This window comes from Myotis nattereri (genome assembly GCF_964212035.1).
Source record: "Myotis nattereri genome assembly, chromosome: 19".
NCBI classification, from domain to species: Eukaryota; Metazoa; Chordata; class Mammalia; order Chiroptera; family Vespertilionidae; genus Myotis; species Myotis nattereri.
Window position 1 is genome coordinate 3,742,305 of NC_138095.1, and position 19,868 is coordinate 3,762,172.

Consider the following 19,868-nt stretch of genomic DNA (forward strand, 5'->3'; position numbering starts at 1 on the left):
AATGATTCTCTCTCATCATTGATGTTTCTATCTCTCTCTCCCTCTCCCTTCATCTCTGGAATCAATAAAAAGATATATATTTTTTAAAAAGTAATGGTGCTTTGTAAACTATAAAGCCCCAGACAAGTGTAGGGTTATTGTTGTTGTTATTACTAGAGGCCCAGTGCACAAAATTCATGCACTGGCAGGGTCCCTAGTCTTGGCCAGTGATCAGGGCCAATCAGGGCCTTCCAGCTGCCAGCTGAGGCCTTCCTTCTGGCTGCCTGCTGGGGCCTTTCTTCATTCCGTGCCACCCCCTGGTGATCAGCACACATCATAGCGAGCGATCAAATTCCCCGTCTCCCGGTCAAACTCCTGAGGGGACACTTTGCATATAAGCCTTTTATATATATAGACTAGAGGCCCAGTGCACAAAAATTTGTGCACTCAGAGGGGAGGGGGCCCCTCAGCCCGGCCTGTGCCCTCTCGCAGTCTGGGACCCCTCAGGGGATGACCACCTGCTGGCTTAGGCCCGCTCCCCGGGGGATTGGACCTAAGATGGCAATCAGACATCCCTCTGGCAGCCCGGCAGCCCTCGGGGGATGTCCACTTGCCAGCGGGGAGCAGGCCTAACCTGCAGTCGGACATCCTTAGTGCTGCTGAGGAGGCAGGAGAGGCTCCCACCACCACTGCTGTACTGGCAGCCATCAGCCTGGCTTGTGGCTGAGCAGAGCTCCTCCCATGTGAGAGCGCCCTGGCCACCAGAGGGCAGCTCCTGCATTGAGCGTCTGCCCCCTGGTGGTCAGTGTGTGTCACAGTGACCAGTCATTCCCAGTCCTTCTGCTGTTAGGGTCAGTTTGCATATTACCCTTTTACTATATAGGATAGAGGTCTGGCGCACAGGTGGGGGCCGGCTGGTTTGCCCTGAAGGGTGTCCCGGATCAGGGTGGGGGTCCTGCTTGGGTGCCTGGCCAGCCTGGATGAGGGGCTGATGGCTGTTTGCAGCTGGTCACACCCCCTTCAGGTTGGGGGTTCCCACTGGGGTGCCTGGCCAGTCTGGGTGAGGGGCTGAGGGCCATTTTCAGGCTGGTGGGTGACTGAAGCTCCCAACCTCTCCTTTTTTCTTTTTTATTTATTCTGGGATTTATTTACCTTCTATGGCTGTCACTGGAACTAAGAGCCAGCTTTAGCTCTGGGCTCCACTCCAGTTCTGAGACCTCGGCTGCTGAAAGCAGGTATCTGGGTTTGTTTGGCTTCTATAATTGAAACACTGTTGCAGCTCCAGCTCTGAGGCCCAGCTGGCTGAAAGCAGGTTTCTGGGGTTTGTTTAGATTCTATAATTCTATAATTCTATAATTGCAACATTGTTTCTTAGAGTGCAGCTCAGAGGCTGGCAGCGGCAGGCGGGGAACCTTGGCTTCCTCCATCACTGGAGCAACCAAGCCTCCTGTTCGCTTCAGCTGCCTGGCTGCTGGCCGCCATCTTGGTTGGCAGTTAATTTGCATATCACCCTGATTAGCCAATGGGAAGCGTGTCGGAGGTATGGTTAATTACCATGTTTGTCTATTATTAGATAGGATTATATGCATTATTAAAAGAAATAAGGGAACTTTTTCCAAAATATGCAGAATGTAAAAGAATGGAAAGATTCTTTATATTCATATCTTTTTAAAAATATTTTTATTGATTTCAGAGAGAAAAGGAGAGGGAGCAAGAGATAGAAACATCGAAGATAAGAGAGAATCACTGATTGGCTGTCTCCTGCACACCCCACACTGGGGATCGAGCCTGAAACCCGAGAATCGAACCATGACATCCTGGTTCATAGGTCAATGCTCAAACAATGAGCCACTCTGGCTGGGCTGTATTCAAATTTGCATCATGTGAACAATCACCTTGGGAAAGGAGACTGTATCTGAGGCGAGTACTCTCCAATACTGAAATTACGTGCAAATAAAATGAAACTTCATTTGTGAAGCCAGGCCCTTTCTCTTCCATTTAATGACCAGGATTCCGGAACCATCTCTCTTTCTCATCTCTCCAGTTTGGTGAACCAATGTTCAGATTACAAATGAACTGAGAAAGAGCAAGGATGTGAAATGTGCACACTTCTTCCACAGGTGGTTTTGGGGGAATGAGGTGGGGAGAGGGAGGGGCACTCTGCCAATTTTAGTAATATTCTGTGACCATTCCCTGCCATTTCATTGTAGAGCTGAACGGTATGTCAGATGCCACCGGCACCAACTTCCAAACTTTACACGTGAGGAAGCAGGTGCTCCAAGGCTGCGACATGGCAACCTGGTGGGAGCACTGACTCCCATGTGAACTCTTCAGGTCGTAATCAAAAGGTCTTTGGTTACAGAATGCCTCCCCGTCCACCGGAATGCAGGCAGGGACCCTAACATTTAGATGAGAATTTGGGAAGAAGGCTTTAGCAGCGGTTCTCAACCTGTGGGTCACGACCATTCATCGGAAAACACATATAGCATATCAGATATTTACATGACGATTCATAACAGTAGCAACATTACAGTTACGAAGTAGCAATGAAAATAATTTTATGGTTGGGGGTCACCACAACATGAGGACCTGTATTAAAAGGCCGTGGCATCAGGAAGGTGGAGAACCACTGCTCTAGAGAATCTCACCCCAACTCTTCCCTACAACTTCATTCCCCACGCCCCTTGTCTTGGCCTCCCCTGAGAGAAGCCCAGCCTTAAGTCTCGCAGGAGTGAGATGACTGGCAAGCTATCGGGTCTGCTCCACATCCAGGTCGGGTCCCCTCCGCAGGGGAGGCTGGCAGTGCCCTGTCCTTGGGACTGGCACTCCTTGGGATGTCATCACTCCCGTCATTCTCCTAGACCAGTGATGGCGAACCTTTTGAGCTCAGCGTGTCAGCATTTTGAAAAACCCTAACTTAACTCTGGTGCCGTGTCACATATAGAAATTTTTTGATATTTGCAACCATAGTAAAACAAAGACTTACATTTTTGATATTTATTTTATATATTTAGATGCCATTTAACAAGGAAAAATCAACCAAAAAAATGAGTTCGCGTGTCACCTCTGACACGTGTGTCATAGGTTCGCCATCACTGTCCCAGACTGCCCCGTCAGGCACTGTGCTCCCCAGGAAGCTTGGCTCTGCGTCTCTGGTCACAAGCAAAGTCCAGCTAATGCTGCAGTCAGTTAGTCTTGGAGGCTTAACAAAGTGACACTAAGGCAAAGCAGAAAGCCCCATCGCATACCTGCCACTGCTCAGTCACAGTGAGTTTCATGCCAACCCTGGGAGCGCAATTCCACATGCCTATTTCTTTCTTTTTTTAAATAGATTTTTATTGATTTCAGAGAGGAAGGGAGAGAGAGAGAGAGTCAGAAACATCAATGATGAGAGAGAGTCATTGACTGGCTGCCTCCTGCACGCCCCCCACTGGGGACTGAGCCCACAACCCGGGCATGTGCCCTGGACCGGAATCGAACCCAGGACCCTTCGGTCCACAAGCCAACCTCTATCCACTGAACCAAACTGGCTAGAGCTCCACGTGCCTATAGGCAGATGGACACATGCCCTTCTAATCACACTGGTTACTAACTTTTAGCATGAGGAAGGTAACGAAGATCATGTACAAGCAGTATGTCATCTAAAAAACATCGATTTCCCTAAGGATCTAATTAGAGAACCAAGGCAGAGATACCCAGAAGTATACACCTACCTCACACAGACACACACATCACCCACTCCGTCCTCACCAAGCCATTCAGATATCCATACAAGATGCTCAGACACACACCAGCGCACACATTCACCCACCGAGGCTCACACTGACACACAGCAAAGCGTGCTCTCAGCTACACAGTCAGCTATTTCCATGGAGCCGCGTTAACTCCCCCTTCCACATGCGCACCCCACCGGAATCCCGCTCTGCCATCACCGCTTAGCCTCACCCTGCAGGGCAAGGGCTCCGTTGTTTGGAGGGAGAACGTCCCCTCAGTTCTCACAGCGAGAAGCGAGAGTGCATGAACCTTTGAAGGCAAAACCCCAGCTGCCCAAACACCAAAGCACCTTAGCGCCCGTGTTCATGAAAAAAGAGAAAGATGCAATTCTCCGGTGCCAATCTACTTAACACATCGCTGCAAATGACCAAACCTTTTTTTTCTCCCTTTCCTGAGAAGATGTAGCAGACGGGTCAACAACAACAGTATTTTCTGTCTCAAAATGCGTGCATCCAGCTATTTGTAATGTGTAGAAATTCACTCGGAGACCCAATAAGGTTTCCAAGTCACCGCTCACTGAGAAACATTAGCAGCAGCTGAAATTTCTATGACTGCGCCCCCCTTTAGCCAAAAGCGGGGAACACACCTGGGGATCATCAGCAAATGGGAGGGGGTGGGAGAACCACCAAGGCCGGCTTGGGAATAAAGCAACAGGGGGCTGGGGAGGCGTTTTCCCGTCTCACAGCCCCAGCTCCATGCAACCTCAGGTATCCATGTTGGCAGCCATCCCGAGGGAAGCCAGTCGGGCGCCTTTTGGTCACCGGGACATCAACGAGTGTTGCTGTTGTTGGCACTGTTACTGTTCCCCGCACTCCGCACGGCAGGGCGCTGGTACTCACCCCAGAAGACGAGTAGGAAGGAAGCCAGGGGGAGCGCTCCGCGGAAGGCAGGCATCTTCTTAGGTGGTCGCCTCCAGGGCTAAACAGCGACTCCCTCCACAACTGCGCCCTCGCAGACACTTTCGAGGAAACCCTTTGGGACGAACTGCCCCAAGGGGGCGACTTTCTCGCTGAAAGAGGCCAGGCGTCCGCGACCGGAGGCCCCGCGCGACTGCGGGGCCGGGGTTTCCGCTGGAACTGGCCTCGCAGCCGCCTCGACTCCAGGCTGGGGGTCCGGCTCCGCGCGCCCGCCGAGCGCGTGGCGGGGAGCGCGCGCAGCACCACGGACAGCGCCTCCCGCGCGCCCGGACTTGGCTTCCGGCCGCCGCGCCGCGTGCGGGTCCGCTCCTGGGAGAACGCGCAGCTCGGATGAGAGCCGCGCGCTGGCTCTAGGCGGCCGCGCTGTCCGAGGGGACCCCGCCGAGCCACCTCTCACCTCCCTGCGGAGCAGCTACGCTCGGACCAGGATCCGCCAAGACCGGGATCTCCAGCTTCATCCGCGCGGACCCGCCTCTCCAGTTGGGCGTGCCCCGCACCCGCAGCCACCAGGCCGTCTGAGCTGCAAAATCCGTCCCTCTTCCGTGCCCCCCACACCCGCCCTTGCTCTCCGGGGAGGCTGGGAGGACTGGGAGGAGGTGGCAGCTGCTGTTCGCCGGCGCCCTCAGAGGTGGGGTGGGGGTGAAGGGAGGTGGCCCCTTCCGAAGCGCGCCCTGGATCGTGCCGGGCGCGGACCCTGGGCGGCGGGAGACCCGCTACCCTTCTCCAGGGCCCCCGACCGTGTGCGCTGTCGGTCCTGACATGCGCAGGCGGCTCTCCACCCCACCGCCACCGAGGACCCACCCCGCGGTGCACACTCCCCACCCCCACGCCGGCGTGCCCCTCCCCGGGCAGCCACTGCGCCAGGAGGGCGGAGCCAGAGCGGCGCAAACACGTCCAGCCCAGCGGTTTCTCCTCTGCGCCCGTCTCCCGGCCTCCCGGTCGCACCTCCACTCCTCTCCCCAGCGCCGCCCTCCTCCCCCACCACCCCTCCACCCACCCCCCAGTTCACACCCCACCAGCAACCCCACAGACGTCGGCCTGCGGCGCCTGGAAGGGGAGGGCCGACTCTCTCAGGCAATGACGTCACCGCATGCACACCTTACAGGCTCCCTGCTCCTTCCGACCCCACCCCAGCCCCTCCGGTTCTTCCCTCCCGGCCTTTGTCTAGCCTTGATCCCTAGGCCCCGGCACACGGGCGCAGAGCGGTAATGGCCGCTGAGGCGTGGGTAGAGATGAGGCCACCTGTGCCCGCTCCCCTCCTCGCCTAGTGAGGCGGGCCAGTGCCAGCGGGCGTGGTTATGAGGCTGGGCAGCCCCGCGTGCTCTGATCACTTTCCATTCACTCATTCATTCATTCATTCATTCACTCGGTTTAAAAAGTGGATAGACTGTGGTTTGGCTTCTTCCCACTGGGAGCCACGCCCTGCCCTCGCAGCTGTCTGGGTGCCTCTTCCTGTGGCAGGAAAACCGGAGCCTTCCCTTCGGTTATAACCCGTTGACATCGCAGGTTAGGAATGCCTGGACCTGAATGGAAGGTTAATTCGAGAACCTCTCCCTTCTCATCGCCTCCTGCTCCCTTGCAGCTGATATTCCAAAAAAAGAAAGGGAGCAACAGCTGACTGCAAGCGAGCCGAGGCAGGAACTCCCCCGCCTGACCTGTCGCGGCGGCAGCGTGTGCCCAAGATAGAACCGCGTCCTGGGCACAGCCACAGGCCATGAACTGCGTTGTTTTCAAGATCAGCCCTTGAGCACAATGTGCTAGACTTGGATGAGAAGTTCAAGTTGATTTAATTCAGCCATTTTTTTCCAATGCAGGAATCCCCCCAAACATTCCCAATGAACAAGCTTGACCTTTCTCAGCGATGAGTTTTCTGCTTCATAAGTCCTTCTTTATATTCAATTAAATCCTGTACACTCGTCTCTTCACAGCTCCCCAGGCTTTTTTGTTTGGGGCTGAACTTCGTAAGTTTCTTCCCAAGTAATTCCTAGTGGTTTCCTACCCTTACCCACCCGATCATTTTCCCGGAAGATTTTCCGTTTGTCGGCATAATTCTCAAAGTGACATTCCGGACAGGAGCTGACTGGTGTCTGTGTGGTGACCAGCGTAAATCCAAGGGACTTATGGCACCCTTGCTTCAGAGGGTACGTCTCTTCTGGCATCTTTACAGCCACACCTCACTCAGAATGAGATTATGGGCTATTAAAATCCCTAAGTATTTTTCACTCAACCTGTTGCAGAGTCATTTTGTACCTACACAGGGAATTTTGGAAAAATTAATATGAAATTCTGTACTTGCTGCTGTTAAAATGTATTAGTTTCAACCAATTATCACATCCTGTTAATACTTTTATTGGACCTAGATTAAATCTAACATATCTCTATTCGTTAGCTTTGTTTCACCTCTATATTTGACAATCACGGATCCAAACATAGATTTTTAAAAATAGGTAGAGAAAAAAGGAAGAGTTCTTTGGCGTGATTTTAGAGACCCCACTCCAGCTTGACAACGAGCTGCAGCTAACTTCTTTGGTATGGCTGCCCAATCGCAAATAAAAACCCAAACATGTCTGCCTCGTTTGACACATTCAGAAACTGTCAAACAAGGAGTGTATGTGAGAGAATTAGCCTTATAACAACCCAGAGAAAAGAAGTGGGATTAATGGTTTGCATTTACATGTAAATAGATTTTCAGCAATGTATTCCAACCATTTCCAAAATGAAGTGAATTTCCTGTTGTTATGTTCAAGCAGCTGTTACCCAAACAATTACTGGGATATTGTGGAAATCAAAAAACCTCTATAGGTTATAAGTTTGAAACAGGTTATTGATAAAGTTCCAACCATCTTTGAGATTCTATAATAGAAAGGCTTACCCAAATACATAGAGTTGCATAGAGATATTGTCAGTCTGATAATTCTATAAACCACCACCACCACCACTACCACCATCACTACCACCATGAGAGTTTGCTTAGTTTTACATAATTTACTCTCACATCTTTCTGTGCTTATCTACACTAATAAAAGAGAAACATGCAAATTAGTCATCACTCCTCTATGCCCACCAGCCAATCAGGATGGGTATGCAAATTAACCCAACAAAGATGGCAGGTTAATTTGCATTGGCAGGCAAAGAATGAAGACTGAAGGCTCTGGCCTGAGCAAAGACTGAAGAGGCTTGGCTTCTCCGCTGCGGCCGGACCAAAGGCCTGAGTCCCGGGTGCCGGAGGAAAACCAGTGCCGGCAGCCAGGGGAAGGAAGGCCTATTGCGTGAATCTTCGTGCAACGGGCCGCTAGTTCCTAATAATTACTATGGTCTTTTATAATATTTACCAGCCCCACTTTGAGGACTTTACAGGAGGTTTTAGGAACAATGAAATTGTCTCTCTTCTATTGAAAATAGGATCATTTGGTCTTCTCCATTTCTGACATTCCTCCTGAGTTTTGGCAGTGACTCTGTCACTTTTGCAAATACCTTCAGTGCCTTGAAATACATTTGCCCTTGGTCTGAGAGTTTTTAACTCATTTAAATTCTTTGCTATTCCTTCTTTATTTCTGCCATTTTGGCCTCAATCCTTGCTGGGGTTCTTTTTTTTTTTTTTTTTTTTTTTTTTACTTTTTTCGGTTTGAGGTTCATCTTCCCCTTACTGTTGATCGGTGAAACCATCTATTTTAGTCTCAAAGCAGTAGCCAGAGCTCCCTCTGTATTCTATAAAATCATGCGTGTTTCTCACTTAAAGCCCCTTCAATGGCATCTCATTGCCCTTAAATAAGATCTAGACTCCTCACTGTAGCCTAGCAAGGCCTGCCCTGAGCCCCGGCTCTCTCTTCACACTCATGTCTACCATTTTGTCTTCTTCAGAACGGTCCAGCCATGCTGATTTTTAAAATGCACCTCAAACTTATTGTTTTTTTCCCATTATAGAGATTTTTTAGCAAATATCCCCCCTGCCCAGAATGCTCTGCATCCTCTGGCTGTTTTCTTGCATGTCGGACTTGCCTCAAATGCCTTCTTAGAGCGGCATTCCCTGGTTCTCTTTCTACACGAGTTCCCTGCCCACTTTCCCCACCTGACGCTACTCTCTATCTCATTACTCTGCTTCTTGTTTTTCATATCTCCTCTTACTATCCAAAATTATCTTATTGATTTATTTTATTTTTTTTAATATATTTTATTGATTTTTTTACAGACAGGAAAGGAGAGGAATAGAGAGTTAGAAACATCGATGAGAGAGAAACATCGATCAGCTGCCTCCTGCACACCTCCTACTGGGGATGTGCCCACAACCAAGGTACAGGCCCTTGACTGGAAACAAACCTGAGACCCCTTCAGTCTGCAGGCCAACGCTCTATCCACTGAGCCAAACCGGTTAGGGCTATTTTATTTATTGATGTGGAACATCCCAGGCCCGCAAGCACTGAAGCAGAGTGCACTGGGATGACAGTTGGCTAGGAGACTTGGTGACCAGGGAATCATTACTGACCGTAAAAGGAGTTTCAGTAGAGGGAAGAGATGGGGCATTACGTAATGGAAAAAGTTAAGAAGTGTTGGTGCAAAACCAGTGGGTGTGATTGGGTTGATTATACTTTCAAAACATTTGATAGTGGAATAAGAGGAATAGGAAAGTGATGAGAGAAGACTTTAGGATAAGTAGGGTTCTTAGGGAAGGTCATATAAGCAAAGTCTTAAAAGTTAACTCAGAGGAAAGACTTGAGATTCAGGAGAAGGGTGATAACGAACAGAGACATCAGTGCCAAAGAGGGTGGAGCGCCTGCCGTGTGCCTAGGATTGTGCTGTTGTAACCAGGTCATTACAGAATGTAATTTTTACAAAAGTCATTCCAATTTTTCAAAGTGAAGCTCAGAGAAGTTAAGAAGCTTGCCCATCGCCACAGAGCCATCAAACCCGGGTCTTTCTCTTTTTTCCAAGTGCATTCTCTTTTCAGTGCTACCTGTGCCTGGTGCAGGGAGCTTCTGTCCCTGGGGGGCAGGCGCCTACCCAGTCAGGGTGTCACACCAGCAGTGATGGGCGGAAAGGCCCCTGGGATCAGCAAGTTGTGTAAGAGCTGCGTTTCCACATCCACACACGTGGTGATCTGACCTCTGCCCTGCACCCTTCACTGGGTTATTTAGACTCTAAGACTCAAATATGAAAACACATTTGAAAGTACCTGATAAATTTCAAAATTCCTTATGCACTCTGATTGTTACAGCCCTGTTCTGTCTTTCCAGCTATCATCTAAAATCACCCTTGTATGCACGTATTAGGAAATAGTATCAATATCAATAAAAGAGTTTCAGGGTGTACTTAGAATTATAGAATGAGGAATGGAAGGGACAATGACAGATAATTTAGTTCATCGACCAACTGCCATAATCCAGGAAGATTTACTAAAGTCAACCCAGAAAGGAAGCTCTAGGTCAGCACTTCAATAAAGTATGTAAAAAAATATATATTTTTATTGATTTCAGAGAGGAAGGGAGAGGGAGATAGAAACATCAGTGAGGAGAGAGAATCATTGATCGGTTGCCTCCTGCACGCCCCCTACTGGGGATTGAGCCCACAACCTGAGCATGTGACCTGACTGGGAATCGAACTGTGCCTATGACCGTTTCAAATGTGTGATGTCATTTCAAGACTCCGTATCTAAAATGGTACTGCCGGCTCCATTTACACTCGAGGAAACGGAGGCTACAGGGTCACATAATATACCTATGGTCGCAGGACTCCAATACAGGTTTGTTTGTTTTTTTTTCTTTATTGATTTCAGAGAGGCAGGGAGAGGGAGGTAGAAACATCAATGATGAGAGAGAATAATTGATGGGCTGCCTCCTGCACACCCCCTACTGGGGATGGAGCCTGTAACCTGGCCATGTGCCCTTGAACAGAATCGAACCTGGGACCCTTCAGTCCGCAGGCCGATGCTCTATCCACTGAGTCAAACCGCCCCGAGCAAGAAAATCTCTTAATACTAAACATTCTTTACAATAAAAAGAACCATGGAATTTTATAACCAACAGAGTCAGAATGACAGTGTTGAGTAAATATATCCCCCGAGAGTGGATTCTTTGGAGGGTGGCTAAGTTGTAACCTTCCATGTACCTGGCGTTGTGATTAGTACCAGTTAACATGTGGAGCGGGGCAGCACCTAACCTAATAGTCTGTCAAAGTGAAAGGAAGCGAAGTGATAGTTCTCTCCTTCCCACCTCCCCGCTGGTCCCAGCAGCACCCCCGCAGGGAGAAGTGACCGCAGCGGCCACACAGCTCCACTCCTGCCCTCGGCAGGCTGTCCTTCACATTCTTCTCCGGTTGTCCTTCCTGCCGGGTGCTGCCACCCGCACCCTCCGGGGACTGTGCCAGGTTGTAAGGCATCAGCTTCGTCACCGAGACCGTGTTTCTTGGGACGTCCCACTCCCTATGGTTCTCGCTGAGCAGCTACCACAAGGAGGACTTGAGTGAGATTCGGAAGGTCAGAGTGAGCAGCAGCCATTGCTCTCAGAAGTTCTGTCACACAGACAGAGGTGTCTTGCGGGTCCCAGATTGTTTTTGCTCTTCTCAGCTCGGTGTCCAGCCTGCCGTCCAGGCAGCTGGCCCTGGTTCCCAGCCGCAGCCAGGCTGGCCGTGCACCCGCCCAGGCAGTGCCCACTCACGGCAGCCGCTTCCCACAGGCCTCCCCACAGGCCCTCCCCCTGTGTCCCACTGCAGCAGCTCAGCATGAAGATTGCATCTCAGAATCCCCCACGGCCCTGATGTGTCCACCGTGAGCACTTCAGGAAGTCGCTGAGTTACTCCCCCCCCCCCCATTCTCTAACTCCCCTTCCAGACCTTCATTTGCTTAGCTCCTTGTACTTGTGTGTCTAGTTCCTATACTAAAGTCTAAGGTCTAAAAGAGGTCTAACCCTATATAATAAAAGCCTAATACGCTACCAGGAAGTGTCCAGTCGTCCGGTTGGCCATTCAACCAATCAAAGTGTAATATGCTAATGATATGCTAAGGCCACTCAACTGCTCGCTATGACGTGCACTGACCACCAGGGGGCAGATGCTCTGACCAGTAGGTTAGCTTGCTGCTGGGGTCTGGCCAATCAGGACTGAGCAAGATGGGCTGGACATGCCCTGGAGCCCTCCTGCAGTCTCCCCTTGGCTCCCCTGCACCCCCGCTCTGAGTGCACAAATTTTGTGCACTGGGCCTCTAGTCTTATAATAATAAATACCTGCTATCCATAACTCTCACAGTGGTTCTCTCTTTCTCTGACTGATGCTTTATTGGGACCAAATGTAGACCCAAAGGAGCAGACCCTGAAGGATGAAAATCTGAACGCTTCTCAGTTCTGGCTACATGTAAAGCCATCAATTATGCTGCCACTGCAAAATAGGCCACTAACAGTCAAGGACACATAATAGCAAAACGATGACTTCGTTATCACCTGTAGTCACCTGGAGTGAAGGGTCATAGAGATGAGGCTCTCAGTGATCAAGATGTTGCTATAGAGCATTTAGATGTCAGTAAAGGGCCGCCATGGTGTTTGGTTTCCTCCAAGTTCACTGGAGAACTTGGGAAAAGAAAATAAGATGTTAAATTTTGGGCTCCCGGACAAACACCAGAGAGTTTCTGCAACTTCCCTGAGATAAACCTGAGTCTCCTGTAGCCTAAAGGTCAGGATTTCTGAAAGTCACATGTAAAATTCAATCCTTCGAAGGCTGAGCTACAGAACAAGTGGCAATCACAGCCTTGCTGAGGCCCTCGCGATGAAGGCAGGGCCTTGGGGGGGAAGACCAGGGACCTGTCAGCCAGGTGAGGGAGCAGGTGGGCAGGTTCTGATGAAACTGAAGGAAGTCCTGCCGAGCCCTTTGCTCAGAAGCAGCCTTCCCTCTCCCGGGAGAACCGGACTCACCCACTCACGGCGCCGAGGGAGCCGCTTCTCCAGAGGAGACAGCAGGGGAGACCCGACCCCCGCAGACTCGCTTTAACCGCTCATGCTGCTGGGTGTCTGTGCTTAGAAATTTAAACACACGCTCTGGCAGGCACCAGGGGGGTGACCCAATACCCCAAAGTCACAAGATTTTGGCAATTTTTATTGAAAAGAAAACACAAAACCCCCAAACCTGATGAGTACATATGAGACTGGAGGATCGGGTGGAGTTACTGACGTGGGCGCACTAACCAGGGAGTAGGTATTTGCTGTTTCAGCTTGGATGCCTGGGCGTTGCTCCAACAGTGTGATGACTGACTTTTTAACCTGCCTTGAAGGATGAGCGCGGACCATTGGAAACTTAATCAGGGGAGAGTTCTGTTGCAGCTGCTGCTTCAGATGTGCCTTCCTTACTGGAGCCAATAAACGTGTCACCAGGGACCTGGTACGCAGCTTTTGATCCGGTAAATGTGTCTTGTTTTTTTCTTAACACCCGTGAGTAAAACTACCCCTGATATGTTAGCATTTTTATAAACGAATATCCACTTTAGCACTAAACACAGTGTCCCATACCTGTAAGGTCTACATGAAGAGAAGGAGGGGGAAGAGATCGGATGTTAAACTTCTTGGGGTTCCTGTGGAAGAGGCTTCTCAGCAGGGAGCTGGTGAGACACTGAGAGATCGGATGTTAAACTTCTCGGGGTTCCTGTGGAAGAGGCTTCTCAGCAGGGAGCTGGTGAGACACTGAGAGATCGGATGTTAAACTTCTCGGGGTTCCTGTGGAAGAGGCTTCTCAGCAGGGAGCTGGTGAGACACTGAGAGATCGGATGTTAAACTTCTTGGGGTTCCTGTGGAAGAGGCTTCTCAGCAGGGAGCTGGTGAGACACTGAGGCCCGCGAGCTCCCCAGGACCTGCCGCTTCCGGAGCGTGAATCCCCCTCCAGCGCTAATTTTAAGCTCCCGCTGGGACGCCTCTGAACATGGGCCCGGGAAGAACTGCTCCCGACTCTAACCCGGCCCGCCGTCCTCCCAGGAGGCTGAGCAAGGTCAGGGGGCAGCGGCCAGGACGTTTCCTCTAGTGAGCTTGGGCACCGAGCTGCTGGGGGCGCCCTGCCCCTCGCAGGGCCCAGGGAACCCTGGGGGAGAGGAGATGGGCGCGCCCTGAGTCCTCTCTCCTCTGCCCGCTTCAGCCCCTGTTTGCAGTCACATTACAAAGAGAGGAGCGAGCAGCTTCCCCAGAGGGGTTGCTATGGCAACCTCATCCAGCAGGCAAAGAACAGTGCTCTAAGCTTCAGCTAGAAGGTCAGGAGATAAAAATAAATTCTAATTAACCCAGGACCCATATGGGACTTACACTGAGGAATTACCTGAAAACGTAAGACCAGTCAGGGTGAGATTTCCATGTTTTCCTTCCCTTTCTTATGTAAAGCCCGTGGACCAAGGGACTGAGGCTTTTCCTTTGCATGTGGCTCCTTGAAAAGCAGACGTCTTCCTACAAGGCTGGAGTTTGCTGGTGGCCCTCTCTCTCTCTCTCACTCCCTGTACATCGCACGGCAAAAGGGTCTGTGGGCTGGGCGTTGACGTGGTCCAGCAGGATAACAGCGAACACAATTCACACTTCAGAGTTGATTGTCACAGCCGAGACCTGAAATGTCGCATCATATCCCCATGATTCGGTGCAACCTCTGCATTTCTTAACTCTTAAAAGCCACGTTCCCTGACCACCTCACAAAAGGGCAGTGAGGCTCACCTGGGGCCAGAGATGTGGAACATCCTATATAATAAAAATCAACCAAATGATGGACCAACTGGTCGCTACTCGCACTGACCACCCAGAGGCAGATGCTCAATGCAGGAGCTGCCCCCTGGTGGTCAGTGCGCTCCCACAGGGGACGCGACCATCACCTGTGAGGGGCCGTGTGGAGTCGGCAGCAGCCCGGATGGCTTTGTCGCCGTCACAGATGGTGCCCGATGGGCCTGGCAGCTGGCAGGTGTCCCAGCCAGGAGCTGGCCCAGGAAGCCAGGCTGCCGGGAGGTGAGGCTCGCGTCCATCCATCCAGCAAGTGGACGTGCAGGCCCTGTTTATGCTCCAGCTGCATGGGGAGCGGGTGCAGGCGGGAGGAATGTGCAAGCCGCCTGCCCTCAGAGAGCTCACTGTTTGCGGGGGGGAGGGGGGTGTGCGGGGGGGGGGCGCATAATCCAACGAGATGCTCGATCACTCACTGAGCGCTTACCCGGGCCTAGGGCACACTGTTAGGGAACCCGCTTCATAGCTGGGAAAACTGCAGGTCCAGACGGTAAGCCCTTGTCCAAGGTCCAGAGTCGGGTCACGGAGAGCCGAGATTCGCACCCTGTCCATTCCGGAGGCCCACCCAGCCCGGCAGCAGGAGAGGGCTGGGAGGGGGAGGCCTTCTAGGCAAAGCCCCAGGCTGGTCTGCGGCTTGTACAGAGCCCGCTGGACACGCTGCTCAGCCCGCCCCGTCGCCTCTCCCACGTCTGCTGGAAGCAGACACGCTGCACCCACTTCGCTAACAAGGCCCTGCAGCATTTCTTAAAAGTATATTTTTATTTACTTCAGACAGGAAGGGAGAGGGAGAGGGAGATAGAAACATCAATGAGGAGCGTCATGGCATATGCCTCCTGGTTCATAGGTCAGCTCAGCCACTGAGCCAGGCCGGCCGGCCGCTTCAGGCCCCAAAGGCCTCGCCCGCAGTGAGTCGGGTGCAGCCCGTCTTGATGGGTGTCGCCTCCTCTCCCCGGAAGCGGGTCTGCAGGAGGTCGCAGAGCTGAGGATCTGCGTGGAGCCCAGGGCGGCAGCTCCAACAGGACCTGTGCAGGTTCCTCTCCAAGGCCAGGGCCAGGGCGGCTTCCACGGCGTCCTGAGTGTCCCCTGCTCATCTTGGGGGGAGCCACATCATCGCGGTCCAAGTAGAAGCCCAGAGCGAGGCAGGTGCGGAGGCCGCAGAGGCAGGCTGGCCGGGCGGTGCACGGAGCCACCATCTGGGAGGCATAATTCTGAGGAGTCTGGGAGCTCCTGGTTGTCCCGCAATAAGGACTTAAGGTAAAAATAAAACAAAACACAACAAAAAAAACCAGCGTTGGCTGGTCTTGGAGCTGAGGAGGCGGAGGTGGTTCCGAAGGTGCTGACGGGAAAAGAGGTTGGAGGGTGGTCGGAGGCTGGACGAAGGGGAGCCGGGGTCTGGTCTGTCCAAACACGATTGAAGCAAGAGACAGCCCCGGGGACGCCAGGGCACCGCCAGCCCGTCAGGCCCTTTTCTGTGTCGTGCGTGTTTATTACGTATGTGAGCCTTTGTCAATCCAGCCCAAACTCGTTGTTAAAACAAACACACACACAAAAAAAGGAAAATCCAAACAAAATGAAAGCTAAAACACCCCGAATCCCCTGACTCAGACATTATTAACACACAGAACAGCTGCTGCGGTTTTCCTGTGGTGTACACACACACACACACACACACACACACACACACACATACACACACTTACACACACGTACACGCACGTACACACACGTACACACATGTACACACACGTATACACATACACACACGCGTACACATAAAAACACACGTACACACACACGTACATTGTTTCGTAGGATTTGGATCCAATGTGTACCATTTTATAACTTGGTGTTTGTCTTTTCACTTGGTAGATTGTGAACCATTTTCCATAGTAATAGATCTATGCGCACCATCATTTTAATAGCTGTATAACATTTTGTAGAATCCCTTATTGTTAAATATTTCAAATACTGAATAATTAGCTCCCTGCTGTGGGGCGTTAGCTTCCAAGTGTTCACTGCAATGAGCAGCACTGAACCGAAAAAATAAAATGAAATCCCCAAGGCTCCCCGACCTCGCTGACTTACTTCCTCCGAGACATGCTCAGCCGTGGAATGCGGGCCCTGGGTGCACATTTCTAGGACTTCTGTCGGCATTGCCAAGCTGCCCTCCTGAAAGTCCTACCTGTGTCCAGGCCCCCACAGCGGAGAGCGCGGGCTGGGCACTCCCTCCAGCGGCCTGGTTCTGCGCGGGATCCGGGGCCACCAGAATCAAGCCCTCCTCTCCCCCTCCCCGGAAGGCCCCTGGCAGGCCATTTGCAGGCGGGGGCAGGACACCAACGCCACCCCGCATGGCCACGGCCGCACCCTGACCCCCGTTCCCATGGGCGCCTGTTCTCGAGGCCGGCTGCCCACACCTGTGACGGCAGCGAGCTTGTGAGTTATCGGCAGCCTCATTTCCCTCTACAGCCCCTACGGAGGGAACAGATGCGCGCACGTCGGAGGCAGTCATGCGGCAAGAGACTTTGGGGCCAATCCTTCCCGTTCTGACAGCGTGTAATCGAGGTGAAGCCATAAATTTTATAAACAAGAACAAACGACCCTTAGCAACATATGTCTCGGATGTCTGCTCGACCTTCCAAGGTGATCGTAATAAAGGCACCTGCTCGCTGAGGATTCGGGCCTGGCGAGCATCCGGTGTGTGTGTGGGGGGGGAGGCCCCAGCCACCCCCAGGTCCTGGGTCAGCTGGACGCCTTTCTGCCATTGAATCAGTTCCCCAGGCTGCCTTCGCCCTGTGTCCCCTCAACTGGTGCGGCTTCCCCCCCTTCCCCGAGAGGCCGCTTGCAGTTCATGGCACTCTCTCCCCACCTGCCTCATCACCACTGTCCCAAGATGCCCCCCATCTGAGGATGGGGTCCTTGTCCTGGCTCTGCTGCTGCCCACGGGGAGGCCTCGAGCAGTCTGCCTCACTGTGGAGCTAAGACAGATCCAAGCTCAAATCCTAGTTTGGCCTCTTGCTGTGCGACACTGACCAAGGTGCCGTCTCCCTGAACATCCGTTTCTGCATCTGAAACAAAGACTCTAATATCCACCGGATGGGGCTGCTGTGGGATCAGTGCTAAGTGCACATGGAGGTTGCCCTCGGGTTGCCATGGTGATACGGTTTAAAGAGCTCTGCACATAGAAGAGTTCAATACATGCCAGCTCATTATTATAAGCGTCATCCTCCTCCTCCTCCCAGAGGGCACTGCGTGATTCTGAGCAAGTGGCTTCACCCCTCTGAACCCCAGTTTCTTCCCCTGTGAAATGGGGAGAGCAGCCACACATACTGCATAGGGTTCTGAGAACTAAGAAGACATAAAAACCCAGCCAAGGGGTACAGCTGAGCGTGTAGCTAAGTGTTGAGTAAATGCTAGTCCTGGGGTTTGGAGGAGTAGAGCCCGATTTAAAACCTCGCTCCACCTCCTAGCCATGTGTGACCTGGAGAAAGTCATTTATCTTCTCTGGGCCTCAGCTTCCTCATCTGTAAGTTAGGGATGATAGTACTAGTACCACCTTCCTGGGTTTTTGAAAGAGTAAAATGAACTACTATTGCATGTGAGCTGCTTAGCAACATGCCTGGACACACGCAGTGGTCAAATTGTGGCCATTATCAACATTTACTTACTAAATTCTCCTCTCTCGGCCTCAGTTCCCTCATCTGTAAAATGGGGCAATGATCACTGAAATCGCTTTTGGCTGTCATTGCTCTGTGACCATCAGCTCTTCCTTCACTTTGGGATGGTGTTTCTAGAGCCAGTCCCCTGTCTGACGGGGACCAGACCCCCTGGAGGCCAGACCCCCTTCCTGCCCTCAGCAAGTCTATCCGCACCGAGACGCTGCTCAGTGGTGCTCCGGGCTTCGCCGGCCTGAGCTGTTAGAAAGTGCTTTGGAAAGGATAACGTGATTCAACACCAATAGCTACTTTTCTTTTCTTTTTTTTTTAGCTGCTCCCTGTGCCAGGCCTATGGACTTACCCCTGAACCCCTGGAAGCAGGAATCATCCCGTTACAAAGGTGAGGATTGGGGCTCAGAGTGGTTGAACAGCTCATTCAAGGTGACTCAGTAAGAAGTGGCAGGCCAGAACTTGAATTCCAATAGTAATAATGATAATAATAATAGCAGCTCACATACGCCGGGGTTGGGGGGGGGGGTGCTAAGTCCTTTTAAACTCCCCAAGAGGGAGTATCGCCGCATTAAACTCCCCAGTGGTCCTGTCGGGTAGATATTACAACAGCCCCCCTGGCCCCCCAATCTTGGTTTTGCTTTCCATGGTTTCAGTTACCCATGGTCAACCACGGTCCAAAAATATTAAATGGAAAATTCCAGGTATAATTCATAAATTTTAAATGGTGCGTCCTTCTGAGTACACGAGATCTCCTGCCGTCTCAGGACATCCCCAAGGTTCCTGGGCGCCCCAACCTGCCCGTCCCCTGCCTCTGCCTGGGCTGAGCACCGCCTTCCGTGAGGGGCTCCCAGAGAAGAAAAGCAACAGGCCCAGGCGGAGGACAGCCACCCGCTGGGCTGCAGAGGCGGTCCGGCCCCGGATGAAGAGGATCAGACCGGCCGGGGCGCATTGCCGGGGAGATTCCGGGCCTGGTCTGCAGGGAGGGGTGGGCCACAGCCCCAGGCACTGACGTATGGAGCATCCGTGCAGAATTTATGACACAAAGAATTGCATTCAATTCAACTGAAATGCGCCTGGATTCTTAAAGGTTCAGTCGTGAAAACGGTGACCGAGCGACCAGACCCTGGATGGGCTGTCGGGAGGGTGTGGGGAGAGGCGAGGGTGACACTGCGGCCGAGGGGGCTCAGACCCGGGACGTTTGTCACTGGGACGGGTTACAAGTTCGGGCTGCGAAAATCACACGGTGAAAAATGCGCATTCGCAGTGGCCATGGAGTATCCGTGAAGGGGAAGCAGCTGAAGTGAGGCAGCAGAGCCCACGAGTGCCTGACACTGTTCTCGGCCCAGGCCCAGGCGTGGTGACAGCGACTGCCAAGCGGCGGCTGGCGGACAGGAGCGCGGGGCTGGGGGGCACAGGCCACTTCCTGGCCCGCACTTCGGGGCTGACTCCCTGAGAGTAGTGGGCTCCTGTGAGCCTGTCTCCTCACCCGCAAAGCAGAGCACACACTGCTCCCTCGGGGGTGCGGAGGGCGTGAGGAGAGGAAGTCTGTGGAGATGGGGGTGCGGAGGGCGTGAGGAGAGGAAGTCTGTGGAGATGGGGGTGCGGAGGGCGTGAGGAGAGGGAGTCTGTGGAGATGGGGGTGCTGAGGGCGTGAGGAGAGGAAGTCTGTGGAGATGGGGGTGCTGAGGGCGTGAGGAGAGGAAGCCTGTGGAGATGGGGGTGCTGAGGGCGTGAGGAGAGGATGACTGTGGAGATGGGGGTGCTGAGGGCGTGAGGAGAGGAAGTCTGTGGAGATGGGGGTGCTGAGGGCGTGA

General features: G+C 52.4%; 1 protein-coding gene across 1 annotated transcript in view; it reads right to left on the reverse strand.

The window, feature by feature from the left end:
• The window catches only part of SCN3B (sodium voltage-gated channel beta subunit 3), a 29,467-nt gene extending 24,006 nt beyond the window's left edge, over positions 1-5,461 (reverse strand). The window contains exon 1 of the mRNA XM_081113627.1: positions 4,593-5,461. Coding sequence (XP_080969753.1) covers positions 4,593-4,647 — 55 coding nt within the window. The 5' untranslated portion in view covers positions 4,648-5,461. The remainder of the gene's footprint in view (positions 1-4,592) is intronic.
• Between the last annotated feature and the right edge of the window lie 14,407 nt (positions 5,462-19,868).